Source organism: Rana temporaria, chromosome 7 (genome assembly GCF_905171775.1).
Source record: "Rana temporaria chromosome 7, aRanTem1.1, whole genome shotgun sequence".
In the NCBI taxonomy this organism is placed as follows: Eukaryota; Metazoa; Chordata; class Amphibia; order Anura; family Ranidae; genus Rana; species Rana temporaria.
The window spans coordinates 126,108,484-126,127,625 of NC_053495.1; the positions used below are offsets into that span (position 1 = coordinate 126,108,484).

Genomic DNA, 19,142 nt, shown 5'->3' on the forward strand with positions numbered 1-19,142 from the left:
TTCACCAACTCGAATACCTCCCTCCAAAAGGCCTGCAGCTTGGGACATCCCCAGATCATATGCAAGAAATCGCCCATCTGTACTAGACAACGGGGACAGTGGGGATCCCTGTCCGGGTAGATTCTATGCAGCCTAAGCGGCGTAAAGTACACCCTCTGCAACAATTTAACTTGCAGCAGTTTATCTCGGGAAGAGATAACCAGCTTAGGGCAGTTCTCCAATGCTCCCTCCCAATCCTCTCTATTCAGGGTCGGGACATCCTCCCTCCACAGAACCCACAGCCTCTCAACCTTTTTGTGAGTCAGTCCTGAGCAGGGTCCCGTACAGAACCGAAAGTGGCTTCCGCAGGTCCTCTTGCGACAGAGCCTCCTCAACAGGGTCTAACTGGAGCGAGGGCCTAACAGGGAACTGAGCTATGGCCGCATGCCGAAGCTGAAGGTATCGAAAGAACATCCAGCCTGGCAGGCGAAACTCCCGACAAAGCTGTGTGAACGTCAACAGCACGCCATATGACATAATGTTACGTAGGGTCTTCACCCGAATCATCTGGCCCAGACCTGCGGATCAGGAACCATCCGAAAGTGAGGCAGAGCCGGATTACCCCAAAGAGGCTGCACCGGGGACCACCTATTCTCCCGAGAGAAACGTTTCCTAGCTGCCACCCAGACTCTGTAAGTGGTGGTAGTGGGAGTAGGCGCTATCCCCCCTATACACCAAGTTACATAGATCCATCATCGAGCCCAAGAACGCAGCTTCCAGACAAACTGCCGCATTAGTACGGCCCCCCCGAAACCACCAGTAGATGGACACTAGTACCAAAGCCCAGTAGTACACTTGAAGGTTGGGCAGCGCAAGTCCCCCCAATTGCACAGGGAGGTGAAGAGTAGATCTAGCCAGCCTAGGGACCGCCCCCCCCCCCCCCCCCCAAATAAAATGACTAATACACCTATCTACCTCCCTACAAAAGGAGACTGTAATCCACACCGGGCTGTTACGAAACAAATAAAGAAACTTAGGCAGCAGAATCATCTTGAAAATATATTGATACTGCCAAGAAGGTTCAAAGGGAGCCCAGACCACGCTTGACACTTCTCCCGTAGAACAGTCAGCAGGGGAGAAATATTCCTAGCATAGTATTGGGTTAGATCCCTCGTCACCACCACCCCCAGATACTTAAATTCAGAAACCCAGCACAGTGGGGATAGGCTAGCTCGGGCAGAGGCCTGGTCATCCAGTTGGAAAAGTACTGACTTGGACAGATTTTTACCCACCAAAGATCTCAAATGTGTCAAGGGCAGCCAAGAGCGAGGGCCCCGCATTGTTCAGATACAACAGGGCATCATCGGTGTACAGGGATATCTTCTCCAGCCTCCCCACCACAAGCCCACGAATCCTATTAGAGTCCCTGACTAAAATCGCCAGAGGCTCCAGTGCCAAGGCAAAAAGACCGGGGGAGAGGGGACACCCCTGCCGAGTGCCTCTGAACAGCGGAAAGGAGTCCGAGACCCACACATTGGTACGGACCTTGGACTGCCATACAACATCTGTATCCAATGGATAAAATTAGGGCCAAACCCGAAGCTACAGAGGACCTCCCATAGGTACTCCCATTCAACAGAGTCGAATGCTTTTTCAGCATCAAAGGAGGCCACTACGCGGGATCCAGTCGAGGCATGGGTCATTGAGAGATTCAAGAACAACCGCCGAATATCAATGTCAGTCCCCTTGCCCGGCATAAACCCTGTCTGGTCCACATGGACTAAATCGGAAATCACTCCTGAGAGCCGTATGGCAAGGATTTTAGCAAGGACCTTAGCGTCCACATTCAACAAGGAGATGGGCCTGTACGAGGCACACTCCAAGGGGTCCTTACCGGGCTTGGGCACCAACACAACAACCGCCTCAGCCATAGAGTCCGGCAGGATACCCTGCCCCTTACAATCAGAAAAAAGGGAAGTCAACCTGGGTGCCAAAAGTTTCATGTGCTGCGAGTAAAATTCCGTTGGCAGTCCGTCTAACCCTGGCGTCTTACCCCCCTGTAGCCCCCCATCGCCCCCTGCACCTCCTCTAGGGTGATCTTCCGCTCCAGAACGTCCCTAGACTCCCCTGCCAACACTGGAAAGGCAACAGATCCCAGGAACTCCCTCAGCTCAGGATGTAAGCACAGTCCCATCCTCATCCCTAATCCCAGCTATGTGTGTGGAAGGGGTCCGTCCCTTTGCCAGCCGCGCCAACAGCCGCCCATTTTTCTCCCTTCACCTTCCAGGACGGCACCTGAGAGATGATGGCTCCTCCCTGCAGGAAACCCAATCACATGACAGATTAAAAAGCCCCACCCATCCCCTTGTTCCCCAGTATTGATTGTGTTTCTCCAACACAACGACATGTTTGTTTTTTTCTAAAACCTAGAGACCGGGGAGGGTCGAAGGTACCCCTGTGAGACAGGTCTAGGGAGGCCGGGGAGGGCTGAACTAACCTGTAGGCCTTCGGGTCCACTCGCAGGTTCGCCCCCAAAAAGGAGCAATCATTGCTCTGTGCTGCGGGGAGGCAAGCCATCGCTGACTGCTCGATACCGCCGCCATTTCGAATCGCCCGGGTGAACGCCACGCTCAAAAAGCCTCGTTCTGAGAAGGAACCGCGTCACAGGAAGGGGCGGTTCCCGGAGCGCAACCCGGAAGCTCTGGCAGCGTGGAGCAGTGTTTGTGCGGGCGGTGGGTTGGCTTAAGGAAAGCTTGTGTGAAGATTCCCGGCAAGCCAAGGCCCTGTCACCCCCATCATGGAGGAGGAATTGAAGACGGATACAGCTGCTGGTCGTTCCAGGTCGGGGGTCGGTGAGTACTTATCCCCCTGGAAAGGGAGAAGGTTGGCAGCGAGAGTTCCCGACTTTCCAGGGAAACGGTCAGACCAGGATCTGACCCCCCTCTTGCTGCTTACTTTTTCCCTAGTACAAACCAGCAGTCTTATGGGGAAAGACAAACATAATGCTGTACATATTTTATGTCTCTTCAGAATCCCCCAGCGGAGCCCAGGAGGCCTCTAACCAGTCTCCTGCTGCTTCAGGGCATAGTTCCTCCAAAAAATGTGGGAATTGTAAGGAAAAGCTTCCAAAATCCCATACAAAGCCCTTCTGCTACAAATGTATTAACACTTTGGCAGGAAAAGAAGCTGAAAACATGATGAAAAGTTTTCTCACATCTATGCAATCGGAAATGCTAGCAACAGTTAAAGCTTTCCGAGAGGCAGCTGGGCAGTCAGTGCAAACTGATACGGAGGAAACTACCCCTAGGGAGGGCACTTCTTCCTCAAGATATGCTTATTACTAAGGGTCCTAGTGCCTTCTTCTCGTCCCCGCCAGCACCCCCCTCGGAGTCAGGCAGAAGACGGGGAGAGTGACATAGTGAGTCCTGGTCAGGTCTAGACACAGCTCAGGGAGGCAGAGGGAGACTCTGCTAGTCAGTCTCAGGAAGACTTGCGCCCTTAGAAAACACCTCTTGCTGTAGAAGACCTGAGGGTCTCCTCCAGGCCATCTATGCCACGGAAGAAATTCCTGAAACCTCTAAACCTACCTCAGTACAGGATAAAGTCTATAGGGGTTTAGGTGAAACCCAGTCTAGGGCTGTTCCCTCTGCACCAGTCCCTTAAGAACTAGTCCTACCGGAATAGAGAGATCCTGAAAGGAGAATTGTCAAACAAAAGACCTGGAAAAGAGGTTTCCCTTTTCCCAGCAGGATGAGGAAGTCTTTTTTAAAGCTTCCTAGACTTCATGCACCGTTATCACAAGTCACAAAAGTGTCTGATCTCTCCTTTGAGGATGCAGGTAACATCAAAGATTTGATGGACCGCAAAGCAGAATCTCTCCTTTAGGAAGCTTGGGAAGCTAATGCAGCCGCTCTAGCCCCAGCCCTGGCAGCGACCCTGTGTAGCCAGGAACACTGATGTTTGGGTAGAAACACTCCCCGAGCATCTGACCCAGAACTCGGACGCCGAGGAGGTAGTAGAGTCCCTACAAGCTATCAGGAAGGCTATTGCCTATCTAGCGGATGCAGCGGTTGATGCTGCAAAAGCGTCAGCTAAGACAGCGGCCCTGGTTATACTCAGCTAGGAGAGCTATCTGGATCAAGGCCTGGGAGGGGGATGCGACATCAAAAGGTAAAGCTGTGTGGCATCCCCTTTCAGGTTCCCTTCTGTTTGGAAAGGACTTGATGATGTCTTGGCGAGATCATCAGAGAAAGGTAAAAAATTTCCGTCAAACCTAAAAAAGAGGGTTTCAGGAAGCTTTTTCGAGGCCCCCAGGGGCAAGCAAAACAGAAAACAAGAAGGAACCCTTCAGGCGTTGGAACTTTGGGAAAGGAATAAAAAGAGCAACCTGCTTTTCCCTTCTCCTAAAGCCAGCGACAAAGCAGGACCCAAGTGACGCCCAGATCAGAGTGGGGGGTCGGCCTGTCCCATGTCTTGCCTCAGATGGGTAAAGATCTCGAACAGTCCTTACATTTGCCAAATCATTCGAGAGGGATTCCGTCTAGAATTCATGGCAACCACCCCCCTCTATCGATCACCTACACTCATCTTCCCAGGGAGAATCCCTAAAAAGATCCGCCCTTCTAGAAGGGTTACAGGAGCTAGCCGAACAACTAGTGATAGTGCCAGTGCCAAAAAAACAACAGTATCCAGGGATTTTATTCCCATGTGTTCGTAGTCCGCAAACCTTCTGGAAAATACCGTCTTATAGTAAACTTGAGAAACCTGAACAAGGTTTTCTAACATACAAAAAGTTTACTATGGAAAGTATCTATTCGTAAGGAAAAACCTCACGAAGGAGGCCTTCTTGATAACTTTAGATCTCAAAGATGCCTACCACCATGTGCCGATTCACATAGATCACCAGCTTTCCTAAGGTTTGCTATAGTGACGGAAGTGGAAACCCTACATTGGCAGTTCAGGGCGCTCCCGTTCAGGCTAACTTCCAGCCAAGAAAATTTACAAAAATCCTTGCGGGAAGCAGTGGCCCTTTTTGCCCCTTCAGGGTATATCCCTTATACCCTATCTGGACGATCTACTGATCTCAGGTCAGTCGGCTGGACAGGTTACGAAGGATGCCAACATAGTAGTGTCAGTCCTGAAGAGTCTAGGTTGGATTATAAATACAGAAAAATCCTCCTTCAGCCAGAACAGGTCAAGGTCTTTCTGGGATACACAGTGGACACCAGACAGCAGAAGCTCTTCTTTTTTTTTTTTTTTTTTTTATCCATAAAGATTTTATTGAAAGGAAGACAGGTAAATACATTGGTACAAACATATCCTAAAAGGTAACACAATGAAAAGCCAAGTCTTCACAAGAGGAAATATAACAAGATGTTTAGCAGAAGCTCTTCTTGCCAGAAGACAAAGTGGCAAAACTAGCCTCAGCAGCAGAGGACCTAATAAAAAATCCTTGGGCTCTCCAGAAGGATGTTCTGAGAGTATTAGGTCTCATGTCGGCAAGCATACCAGCGGTAATCTGGGCCCAACTTCATTGCCAGCACACTCCATTTTTTCTTCCTGTCCTCCTGGGACAGACAGAGAGAGTCTTTGGACCAAAAAATCCTACTCCCCCCCCCCCCCCCCCCAGGTCCTGGTTTCCCTGGAATGGTGGACTCATCACCAAAATCTGAAAGAAGGGCGACCATGGGCTCAGTGGAATCCGGTAAAGATTACCACGGATGCCAGCTCCTGGGGGGTGGGGTGCCCACCTAGAAAAGAAAAAGGCACAGGGGTCAAAGGGACAGCTCACTAGCTCGCAGGTCCTCCAATTACAGGGAGCTCAGAGCGGTGGGGGAAGCTTTAATAGCCTTCCAGGAAGACATCAAGGGCAGAGAGGTCCAAGTATGCTCCGACAATGCTACCACGGTAGCATACTTGGGCCCGTCAGGGGGGGACCAGGGTCCAGCCCTCTACTAGAATTATCCAAGGAAATCTTGGAGTGGGCAGAAGGGAGAGTCCTCTCCATCTCAGCCATACACATTAAAGGGACAAGCAATATAGAAGCAGACTCCTCAGCCGTCAGCGGTTGAGTCAGGAAGAATGGGAACTGAACCAGGAGGTATTTCTATCCTGGTACAGTACTTCGGAAATCCAGAAATAGACTTATTTGCCAACCGACAAAACAGGAAGGTAAAGAGGTATTTTCTCGATTTGCCAGGAACTTCAGTCGGAGGGTCTGGATGCGCTATCCCAGACCTGGAACTTCGTGCTGGCTTACGCCTTCCCACCTGTGACACTTATTCCGCGGGTCCTGCAGAAGCAGAAATCCGGTTATCCTGGATTTCCTCCAGGAGGGGGTAGACCTGGGCTTGAAAGTTAGTACCCTGCAGGTCCAGGTAGCGGCCCTCTCAGTCTATCTCGATAGAAGATTGGCTAAGGAGGGCCTCATTAAATGCTTTTTGTTGGCTAGAGAAAGGGTATCTCCAGTAAAAACGTTTAGTTGTCCGCCTTGGGACTTAACTAGGGTGTTAGAGGCGTTATCTATACACCCATTCGAACCTATTGAAGAGGTTCCACTTAAATGCTTAACCATAAAGTTAACTTTTTTTGTTAGCCATTACTTCGGCCAGGAGGGTAGGGGATTTGCAAGCACTATCCATGAAAGAACCCTTCCTGAAGGTACAAGCAGATAGGATCACTCTTAGAGCAGACCCCCTGTACCTACCCAAGGTGGCATCCTTATTTCATAGGACGCAAGACATTATATTGCCGTCCTTTTGTTCTGAACCAAAGAACACAAAAGAGAGAAAATTTCACTGTCTAGATGTTAGAAGGTTGTCTTCTCACTTTTCTGGAGAGAACTAAGAGCTTTAGGAGGTCTAACCATCTATTAGTTCTACATACTGGACCCAGGAAGGGACTGCAGGCTTCAAAAGCTCAGTCGCCAGGTGGATTAGAGAAGCGATAGCAGGGGCATATGTAGGCACGGGAGTGGCAGCCCCTACTAATATCAAGGCTCATTCTACCAGATCCTTAGCAACCTCCTGGGCTGAGAAAGCAGGGGCCTCCTGGGAACAAATCCGCAGTGCGGCCACCTGGTCCAGTCATCATACATTCCTGAAGCACTATCGTGTGGAAATTTTGTCACAGCAAGACTTGGCCTTTGGTCGAAAGGTTCTACAAGCTGTGGTCCCGACTCTGAAGGTAGGCCTGTGTTTTTTGTGTTCCTTGAGCATCCTCTCAGGTGCCGTCCTGGAAGGTGAAGGGAGAAAACCTACGTTAGACTTACCGGTAACGGTATTTCTACGAACCTTCCAGGACGGCAGGCCTACTTCCCGCCCTAAGTGGAGGGAAAAGGTAAGTACCTATAAGGAACTACGTTCCATGTGAACCAGTTTAGGATTACTCTAATACATACTGGGGAACAAGGGGATGGGTGGGGCTTTTTAATCTGTCATGTGATTGTGTTTCCTGCAGGGAGGAGCCATCATCTCTCAGGTGCTGTCCTGGAAGGTTCGTAGAAATACCGTTACCGGTAAGTCTAATGTAGGTTTTGTCTCCATGTTCAAACACCCTCTGGGCCTAATGAAGCATGGCGGTCTTAGTTGGGTCAATACGACATAAGGAGAGCTCCCTCAGTACCCGCTGCCACTCATAATATTTAGCATCAGAAAGAGGCCACAAACTCCCGCTCACACCTCCCAGCCTCTTCCTCCTTCTCCAGCAAAACTTTAGCCCCAGCCCTCTGGGAAGAGGAAATCCGGGAAATATATACTCCCCTAACATAGGCTTTAAAAGCATCCCACCGAACACCAGTGCCGCCCAAATCCCGGTGTATGGTCCAGTAACCACAAATAGATTCCGTCATATCCTCCTGGATCTCAGTATCTGGAAAGCCAGTATCTGGACAAGCGCCACAGTCTCAACCCCCCAGCCTCCGAAAGGGACACAGTGAGGCAGACCTGATCAGACGTGATCAGAAATTCCCCATGAGAGGTGAAAAACCTCCCTAACCCTAAGAAGGGCCCCCAGTGAGGCAAAGACCAGATCAATACGAGATAGGGTCTTATATGTGGCAGAATGACACGTATACTCCCGGGTACAGGGATGATAATGCCGCCACACATCTGTCAGACCGTAAGTCTCCGCCATCTAGGGAGATCTGGCGAAGGCCTACCCGTGGAATGCATCCTGTCCAGCTCATGTGAGGGAACAATATTAAAATCTCCAAAAAAACATAAAAAGCAGGGGTATCTACGCCAAAATAATCCCATCATGTCATACACCAGTTTTATTGAGGCCGGCGGAGGCAAATACACTCCAGCCAGCACCAATCTCTTGTCATATACACGAACATGCATAATCGCATATCTGCCCCCTGGATCCGTGCGCACCCCCAGAAGCTGAAAGGGCAAGGATTTCTTAACAAGCACACTGACTCCACGGGCATAGCATGAATAGGTGGAATGGTAAGCCGACCCGATCCAGGACCTATGCAAAGCGCGGACCTTAGAACCTGTCAAATTGGTTTCCAGAAGGATACAGACATGTGGAGCTGTTCTCTGTAAATACTGAAACACCAGAGACCTCTTAACTGCCGAGTTAAGTCCCCGGGTGTTCCAGGACACAATTTTTAGCTGAGCCATTGGGAGTCGGTGAATAGAGACATCGGCAGCACAATAACAGAGGGTGAGGCACGAATACCCATGGGGCAGATCCCTACCCCCACCACCCCCTCCAACACCGGTCATAATATCTGAAAAACAAAAAGGATAAGCAGAGCATAATGGAACAAATTAAAACAGAACCCCTTGAGAGCCGCAAACCGCAGCAGATTTAACAAAACAACCCTCCCCCACCCGCAACCCCATCCCAATCATGGAGAGCATTAGACCCCGAACTGCAGACAACCTGTCCGCTAACTCAAGTCAATGAAGTAGAGGCTGTGGACTGAAGGAAACCGCACACAAGTCTTGGAGTGCCGGTCCAGCACCAGAGATGCTGGCCACCACATAACGGCAGAATGGAAAGTAACCCCCAATCGTGCATATTTATATTTTACCCCCCAATCGTGTATATATATTTTTGGGGGCTAGTTATTATGGTAAAAAGTAAAAAATATTAATTTTTTTTCAAAATTGTCGCTCTATTTTTGTTTATAGCGCAAACACTAAAAACCGCAGAGGTGATCAAATACCACCAAAAGAAAGCTCTATTTGTGGGAAAAAAGGACGCCAATTTTGTTTGGGAGCCACGTCGCACGACCGCGCAATTGTCAGTTAAAGCAACGCAGTGCCGAATCGCAAAAAGTGCTCTGGTCTTTGACCAGCAATATGGTCCGGGGCTTAAGTGGTTAAAGAGTGTTTGCGTTTGAATTATACAGTTTAAATTATTGCAGAACTTCATTCATTTAAGCCTTTAATACAATCCCAGAGCTCGGCTTCCAGTCCTGTTGATGTTGATGTTGATAGGAAACAACTGCAGAAGATCACCTTGTAAATGGGAAACTGATATGGAAAATTGCCTATTGTTCACAGCAGGTAGTGCTAATATATACACTGTAGCATTATGCTACCAATTGCTGTGTATAAAGCATTAGACTCATAATACAGGTTTTAAGTCATTATGTCAGAGCACAACGGTAGCATTTCCTTTGAAACTATTTGTTCTTTATTTAAAAAAAACAAAACAAAAGAGAAAGGGAGGTGAAGGAATTTGTTACATCTCATATGTGTGTCTAATCAGTTTCAGCTAAACTGGTTTTTCAGTAAAGCATATTAAAGTGATATTAAATTAGTTTTGTTATTTATAAAAAAAAAAAAATTATTTACCTGCTCTGTGGAGTGGTTTTGCACAGACAGCCCAGGTTCTCTTCTTCTCGGGTCCCTCGCTGGCGCTCTTGGCCCCTCCTCCTGCAGAGTGCCCTCCGCAGCGATCTGCTTGCTATGGGGGCACCTGAGCTGAGCTCTGCTTCGTGTGTCCATTCAGACACAGAGCTGCAGCTCGGCCCTGCCCCCTCTCTCTCTCTCCTCATTGGCACACTGACTTTGACCGCAGTGGGAGCCAATGACCACCGCTGTGTCTCGGCCAATCAGGAGGGAGAGTCCCAGACAGGCAAGTCCCTTGTGCAACATTGCTGGATCAAGAGGGGGCTCAGGTAAGTATTAGGTGGGGGAGGGCTGCTGCACACAGAATGTGTGTTTGTTTTTTTTTTTTGTTTTTTTCTTAACCACTTGCCGACCAGCCGCAGTCATTTTACGGCGGCAGGTCGGCTCCCCTGCACGAGAGCACGTAATATAAGGTCGGCTCTCGCGCAGGCCACTAGGGGCGCGTGCGCACCCCCCCGCTTGCCCCCGTGCCCGGCGGGCGCGATCGCCGCCGGGCACCTGCGATTGCTCGTTACAGAGCGAGGACCGGGAGCTGTGTGTGTAAACACACAGCTCCCGCTCCTGTCAGGGGAAGAAATGCAGATCTTCTGTTCATACAATGTATGAACAGAAGATCAGTCATTTCCCCTAGTGAGGCCACCCCCCTACAGTTAGAACACACCCAGGGAACATACTTAACCCCTTCCCCGCCCCTAGTGTTAACCCCTTCACTGCCAGTGACATTTTTATAGTAATCAATGCATTTTTATAGCACTGATCGCTATAAAAAATGCCAACGGTCCCAAAATGTGTCAAAAGTGTCCGAAGTGTCCGCCATAATGTCGCAGTACCGAAAAAAAAATTGCCGATCGCCGCCATTACTAGTAAAAAAAAATATTACTAAAAATACCCCTATTTTGTAAACGCTATAACTTTTGCGCAAACCAATCAATAAACGCTTATTGCAATTATTTTTTTTTTTACGAAAAATATGTAGAAGAATACGTATCGGCCTAAACTGAGGGGGAAAAAAAAGTTTTTTTTTTTATATATTGTTGGGGGATATTTATTGAAGCAAAAAGTAAAACATTCATTTTTTTCAAAATTGTCGCTCTATTTTTGTTTATAGCGTAAAAACTAAAAAACGCAGAGGTGATCAAATACCACCAAAAGAAAGCTCTATTTGTGGGGAAAAAGGACGCCAATTTTGTTTGGGAGCCACGTCAGTGTCAAAATATTTTTTCGTTTTTAACTCTTAACATAATTAAGAGGAATTTTTTTTTTTTACCAAGCTAACCTTAGCTGCTTGTCTAATAAGTCTGTTTACAGGGTTAAAAAGCTGAAGCTCAGATTACACATGGAAAGAAACTGCATAGTACAATCCTTTTATGTGATATAAAAAAAAAAAGTTTGTAAAAATAATTAAACTGCTCCTTTAACCTCCCTGGCGGTATAATTATTTTAAAAAAAAAGTGCTGAAAGCGGTACCATTATTTTGCAAGGAAATTTGGCGTTTTATATTGTAGGTCTGTAATTCTTAGGAATAACTCACTTAAATCTGACCAAACAAGAGTCTTGTAGGCATCTCGGGTATGAATTTTTTTAAAAACAAAATTATAAATTATAATATAATAAATAATTATAATAATAGTTTTCAGGCAGAAAGAAAGGTTTTTATTATATAAAAGTACATGTAGGGCACTGGGCAGACCACTAGGGACAAGGGGGGTGTGTTTTTTTTACATACAGTACTGTAATCTTATAGATACAGTACTGTATGTAAGGTGTTTGTTTGCGTTTTTTAATTTGGCGCCGTTCTCCGCTCCCGTGCGTCGTAACGTCGCAGGGAACGGAGATCGGCGGCACAGGAGGATGCTGTGTGAATCGAGCGAGGACCCCGCTCGCTCACACAGCGCGGTGGCATCGCTGGATCCAGGGACAAGGTAAGTAAACACAGTCTGTGGATCCAGCGAGGCAAGCCCGAGCCTGACTCGTGGTTACCGATCGTAGCACAGAAATCGAACCCTGAGTCAGACTCGGGAATACTGCCAGGGGGGTTAAACAGGGTAGTACTAATGAAGGATGTTCACTGGATATTCATTTCAAGTCTTGAAATAACTCTGCTTTAGATCTTTTTATCATGATGACCTCCTGCGTATAATGAAATGTCAGTGATTCACGTTGTGTATCTTGGATTCTGTAAAGACAAGATAACATCGTTTTAGAAGAAAAGCTGGAAATGTGAAAGACCACAGTAGTTTGTTTCTGTTCTATAATCAAACTTAATTACATTCTTCAAGTTGTATTATCTTTGAAACAAATCTGATTTTGTGAAATCGTTATTTTTATTGTAGTTTCCTTTTCTCTTTTTTCCCAGCAATTTCCCAGTCAGATTGTTGGCTTTGTGCCTAGGAAGCATGTTGCATCACCTTCTGGAATATATAGCTATGGTAGCTTTGAACTGCAGGTGGATTTGGGGCCCGGTGACGTGTACTCCCTGATACTTATTGGAGCTGCATTTTTTCACAAAGACTACCTGAAGCTCTTCCAGGAACAACCCACCTCAGTCCATAATATGATTGACCAGACACAGAACTGCGATGATATTGCAATGAATTTCTTGGTAGCCAATTATACAGGGAAAGCTTCTGGTGTACTGGTAAAACCAATAGATATGAGGAACTTGGAGAAGGATGCAGGAAGTGGCTACACGGGGATGTGGCATCGGCCTGAGCACCTCCTGCAGAGGTCCTATTGTCTTAACAAGTTGGTGGGCATATATGGCAAGATGCCCCTGAGATATTCCAATATAATGATCTCCCAGTTTGGTTTTCCAAACTATGCCAATCACAAATCTAAATTATAAAGATGAAGATGCAGCCATGTCCAAGGATTTTCTTTTGTGTGTACACCAGTGATGTCCAAGGCCACATATTGCAGATCTATTTAATGGATTACTACTATAGGACACATTTTACTGCATTAAAGATATGTTGTTGATTTGTATGTTATAGGGTCAGTTTTAGGTACTTGGAACGATGTGAAAATTTCTAAAAATATATCAATTACTGTTGTAAAGAAAATCAGCTGTCTGACAAATGCATAGCTTGACATTGTTCATCTCTGATCTATTAAAAAATGCTAGTTGCTTTTCTGTCTAAAGCCTGGTACACATGATCAGTTTGTTGGCCAATCGAGTGTCTGTCTGATTTTTGTCTTCAGGACATGTGCCTGGATCTTGTCTTGCATACTAACGGTACACAATTGTCGACCAACAAACACTAACGTAGTGACGTACTATGAGGAATTTCAGCTCTTGAGCGCCACCGTTTGGGCCCCTTCTGCTAATTTTGTGTTTGGTGAGCATCGATTCCGAGCATGCGTGTCTGTACTTTCAACTTTGTGTGACAGTCTTGTGTACTGACCATCAGAAAATCTGACAACAGACCATTCTCCGTGGAAAATTTTCTAGCATGCCATCCAACATTTGTTGGCCGAAAGTTGGACAAGAATTGTCTGAAGGAGCGTACTAACGGTCAGATTTTAACAGACAGACAATCCCCTTCCAACAATCTGATTGTGTGTACGAGGCTTTACTCTTTGACTTAAGTACTTTGAGTCAATGATTTGAATTAAAGTAAAACTGTTGCCAGGCTATGGACTTTTAAATACTTACATATTTTTATTATGCAGTAAATAAGCTGTAAAACAAGTACTTACTGATCTCTATAGCTGCAAGCACTGTGAAGCAATCCTCAAAGTTTACAATAGAACTCTCCACGATTCTCTTTTGCTCTAATATCGTCCTTGGCTTTATTCAGTAAGAATGTTTGGGAATACTTTTACATTCTATCTAGAATACTTCAGGATCACAGCTTTCTGTACAGGTGTTTTTTTTTTTTTTTTTTACTTCTAAAACCCATTGTGAAAGGAGATGAGGCTACTTTACATTCAGTTCATGTGTCATTTTTATTATGGGCTGGTTCACACCAGGATCGCACGGGAACACACACGTTTTGTGTGCATGTTTCATTTGAATGGGCTGCAAAATGCACTGGGCCACTACTTTTAAAAACAAACTGCACCAAATCGCATGGTACTGTGGTGCAATGCTTTTTGGTGCCCACAAACACTGCGTTTGCAATCGCGGTGCCATTAACAATACATTGGCACCCGCATGCTGATCCCAGCTCATTCACCTATGATACGGATAAGGCGCAATGATTCTTGTGTGATACGGCCTTGAGAATAATTTGTGTTTACAAGGCAGTTTAATCTTTCAAAGTAATTACAGCATAGTGGCATAAAGGCTATATATTATTATTTTATTTTTTTTCATAGTTGCATAGGGGAGGTTGAAAAAAGACACAAGTCAATCAAGTTCAACCTATGTGTGTGATTATATGTCAGTATTACATTGTATATCACTGTATGTTGTGGTAGTTCAGGAGCTTATCTAAGAGTTTTTTTAACTATTATAGCTCCCCGCTGAAACCACCGCATGTGGTAGGGAATTCCAGATCCTTGCCGCTCTTACAGTAAAGATCCCTCTACACCGTTAAACCTCTTTTTCTTCTAATTGTAGTGAGTGGCCACATGTCTTATTAAACTCCTTTCCACAAAAAAGTTTTATCCCTACTGTGGGGTCACCAGTATGATATTTTGTAAATTTTAAAATCATATCCCCTCTCAAGTATCTCTTCTCCAGAGAGAATAAGTACAGTGCTTGCAACCGTTTTGTTGCCCTTCTTTGTACTCGCTCTATTTCTTGATGCTTGTATGTAGGCGGTACTGGCTGGTAAATTACACTAAAAGCTTCTTTTGCGAACACAAATTATGTACAGTGGAACCTTGGATTACGAGCATAATCCATTCCAGTAGAATGTTTGTAATCCAAAGCACGCGCATATCAAAGCGAGTTTCCCCATAGAAGTCAATGGAAATGAAGATAATTTGTTCCACATTGACTTCCTTCGCAAGCAATACCATATGTGGCCAGAGGTGGGGGTGGGGTGTCGGACTCTGAGAGCGCTCGCATGCACTTGGAAAGGCTCGGGAACTGAGTATTTCCGAGTCAGGATTTTTTTTTTTTAAATGGCTTGTATTGTGAAACGCTTAATGCATTACTCGCAATCCGAGGTTCCACTGTACTGTGAAGTACTGCATAATCTTTGGTGCTATGTAAATATGTGAAAAACATAAATATGTAGTGTAACTATGGAAATGTAATCAATTTAAGGTTTTTGAATAAAGTGGCTTACTTTAGTTTTGAGCACTGTGCTCTAAGTATATTAAATGACACATGGGTCACTGGCCTGTCAAAGCTGTTCCTAAGAAAGACAAGCAAAGGAGAAATGGAATCCAGTCTCCAGTTTTGCTTGTGGCTTACCTGCAGTTGGTCTTTCCCCTTTTTTTTCAGACATCGTGCCTTGTTCTGTAATCTGTACTGTGACTACGGAGGCAGCCATCTTTGTAGAGGAGATGGTTTTACTTTCTTTTGTCAGAGCAGCTCCCTGGTGACCACTGATCAGATGGCTGGTGGGTTATTTTTCTGGATCCAGCAGGAGAGGTAGAGGAGGAACAGATATACAAAACTGATGAAGCAGGAGCAGGGAGATCCATGCACTGCAGATCCTTCAGTATTGCTTCTTCTCCAGCATGAACAGTGAGCAGCACAGCACAGTGACAAGGAGTTGGTTTACTAAAGTCAAATAGACTGTTTAATTTGCAAGGATTTCACACCATAGCTTGGTGAATATCTGCTGACTTCCATCATCCAATCATGTGCAAGCAATTATTTATTATTTTTTTTTTTTTATATATATATATACATGATTGTTTTCGTTGCAAAGTGAAACTGCACCAGTATTCACTAAGCTCTTGGCCAAATTTACTTGCAAAATAAAAATCCCTAATTTCCTTTAGTAAATCAACCCTTCGATCCCATGGGATTAGCAGCTGCAGGAGAAGTTCCTAATGCTGTGTACACACGATCTGAGTTTCCGTCGGAATAAACTCAGACAAGTTTTTCCAACGGAATTCCAATCACGCTGTCTTGCATACACATTGACACACCGACCGTCAAACGTGGTGACGTACAACACTACGACGAGCCTAGAAAAATTAAGTTCAATGCTTCCGAGCATGCGTTAAATTGTTTCTGAGCATGCATGTTTTTTTCTTCGGAGTTCCATACAATTTACGATATGATTTTTTTCCGTCTGAACAAAAGAGAACATGTTCTCTTTCTAACTCCGTCGGAATTTCCGACGTAAAAAGTCCGATGGGGCATGCACACGGTCGAAATATTCGATGAAAAAATTCCGTAGGACTTTTTCCATCGGAAATTCCGATCGTGTGTATGAGGCATTGGGCTGGCCATAGACAGCCAGCAAGCCAAACAAAAAAATAGGGGGGCGTATTTCCTCATTCACAAAAGTGAGGTGGATGGAGGAATTCTTCCCACAGTGCCACTGTATTCTGACAGAAGTCGATCAATGGCTCGCCTTCTGTGGAGTGGGAATGGCCATCCATGGATTGAAATTTGATGGTCTCTTGCTGAACTGGGTTGATACATCTATGGCTAGCTTTAGATGATGCCGCACTGATGTACAGCTATAAAGGCACAAGAGTATCTAGGCACACTCGCATACCAGCAAGAGTAAATCCAGCTAACGGGTAGATTTTCTTTCTCATTCCTCTCGGGTTTACACATAAACATGTAAATTATTGTATGTATGTCAATGTTGAAGCTATTGCATTACAAGTAAATGTCTTTTGATTATCCAAATCTAGGCTTCAAATATTGGATTCTCTGCCATGTATGATTTTTTTTTTTTGTTATAAAATGTTGTGTTTTTTTTTTGTTAAAGAAAAATAACAAGCAATATTGGTGTATGCAATTATTTTTTATTTTAAGATCTCAACGTGGACGTATGGAAGAACCTAATTTAGAAAATAAAATACATTTTTCTTACTTTCGTTGTTTTTATTTTGACAATTGAATTCTGTTGGGACTAGTTGGAAAATGTGGATTGAAGGAGAACATAAAACATGAGAAAATGGAGTGGAGAAAGTGGAGAAAATATTTGATCCCCTGCAGATTTTCTAAGAAAATATTTGATCCTCTGCAGATTTTCTAAGTTTGCCTACTTACAAAAAAAATAAGGGGGCTTTTTTTTTTTTTTTATCATAGGTATATAACAAACTGAATAGGTAATGAAACCGTATCAGTAAACTAGGACTTTTCATGGTGTGTTGTGTCATGAATAGGTGAGCAATGATACAAGGTACAGAAGAATATATAGAAAAATATCAAAATTTATTATAAATACATGAAAACAAAATATATAAAAAATACAATGATAGAGATCATTGATTGCCCTGTGACAGATAAGATGCAACAAGAATTAGATAAATGGAACAGCTGGTCGCCGACATGTTTCGCACAAAGCGTCTTCTGGGCGCAGCAGTCATCTATGACACAGTCTTATCTGATAATATGTAAACAGACGTAAATTAGTTACATATACTTTTTTACAGGGTATACAGTGTACATTCATGTAATTTCAAAAGTAAACTCATATAAAACACGCGTAAATGATATATGTACATGCTCACCAACAACTGTGGGATGTCGAGCAACGCCAGCTGAGACACAAGAAACAGGACTGAGGGAAGTTGGAAAGATGCCCACCGGGCAGGGGCGCGTCTAAGCAACACCTTCACCCCCTGCGGGAGTCAGATCCGCAAGGTTCTGGGTGATGCAGTACCCTTGGGTAGATTGCAGATTTTTATAAAATTGGGTAGTTGGATCTATAAAAATAATAAAGTAACTAGTATGGGTCATATATACAGACATGTATATATACATGAAATACATGTTGCCACAGTCACATAAATGTATAGGACTATGGTGTTACTGATGGAGTACTGATGGGGAAGCTATACCCCAATATATAAAAAAAAAAAAAAGATCCCTTACACAGTTTAAATAATATTTAGGAAGTATAAAAAATATATATAGCATACCTACTCTTGTGATTGAACACTGCTTGAATTCATATTGGGCCACAGTATTGAACACAGAGCAATATGACCATTAAAGAGGTGCCGTGGAACCAGATCTAATATGGAAAAAGGTTGTACCGCACCTGAATAATAAATGGTAGTTTACATTACTGCAGGTATAATGCCAAATAAACGACCAATATAGCAATTCGCTTCTCCCTGAGTTGTGGCTAGGCAAATCCGGGGTGTCACAAGATGGCCAAGGTATCCTTCCACCGCCTTAATAGTAGGTATCTTTGGTAAAGTACCTCTAACGCCAGCATCCTATAAATGGACGGTAGCCCTAGGCATATCAATAGGGCAGATAATTAATCATACAGTGGGGGAGACTCCGGTCCATGTTGTTGCTCCACGGATAATAAGCCAAAAAATGCCCTCAAACTACAGGGAAAGCAAAGAGCAAGAGTGGGGGAGAAATTGCTTTGTTTTTCATACCTATTGTAGTGCATCAACACGGCGTCCTCTCTTGCACTGGACCTCTGTTGCAAGGCTCCTGGCGTGTGTGAGACAGACACACACGCCGGTGGTTAAATCAACAGGGTGACCCGGATGTGAAGGGTCAGATGACCCCTGACATCACATCTGTTCGATCTAGTTTGTTTTTTATGGTGAAATGACTTATCATTAAGACTTAATGCCGTTTTTTCTTTTGTTTTTGTGGTTGTTCCTCTACTATGGCGGTATCAACACAAAACTGACATACACTATGAATTCTTCATTGCATAATACTTAATTATTCCCATGCACACTGCTATGGATTATAAATGTTATTACTCTTACCCATGTTTAAAATATATAAGACTAACTGTGGATGTCAGCGCGGCACCAAAGGAGATTTTTTGCACAACAGCAGTACTGATAGGGAACCACCGGGTGGCGCTGTCTAAACCTCAACCTTGTAGTAAGTGATGCAGTCGATCTGGCGACTCTGGATGGCAATTCATCCACAGAGATTGCGGCGCATGCGCAGTGCGGCCGTTTCCGGGCCTATCTGCGCATGCGCGGCAAGTCGAGATCGAACGGATGTGATGTCAGGGGTCATCTGACCCTTCACATCCGGGTCACCCTGTTGATTTAACCACCGGCGTGTGTGTCTGTCTCACACACGCCAGGAGCCTTGCAACAGAGGTCCAGTGCAAGAGAGGACGCCGTGTTGATGCACTACAATAGGTATGAAAAACAAAGCAATTTCTCCCCCACTCTTGCTCTTTGCTTTCCCTGTAGTTTGAGGGCATTTTTTGGCTT

The 19,142-nt window shown here is 45.0% G+C and overlaps 1 protein-coding gene across 4 annotated transcripts in view; it reads left to right on the plus strand.

Moving 5' to 3' along the window:
* The window catches only part of EXTL2 (exostosin like glycosyltransferase 2), a 38,574-nt gene extending 25,592 nt beyond the window's left edge, over positions 1-12,982 (plus strand). For all 4 annotated transcript variants that reach the window (XM_040359932.1, XM_040359933.1, XM_040359931.1 and 1 more), the window contains one exon: positions 12,205-12,982. In XM_040359932.1, the coding sequence (XP_040215866.1) occupies positions 12,205-12,693 (489 nt within the window). In that variant the 3' untranslated portion in view covers positions 12,694-12,982. The remainder of the gene's footprint in view (positions 1-12,204) is intronic.
* The last annotated feature ends 6,160 nt before the right edge of the window (positions 12,983-19,142 follow it).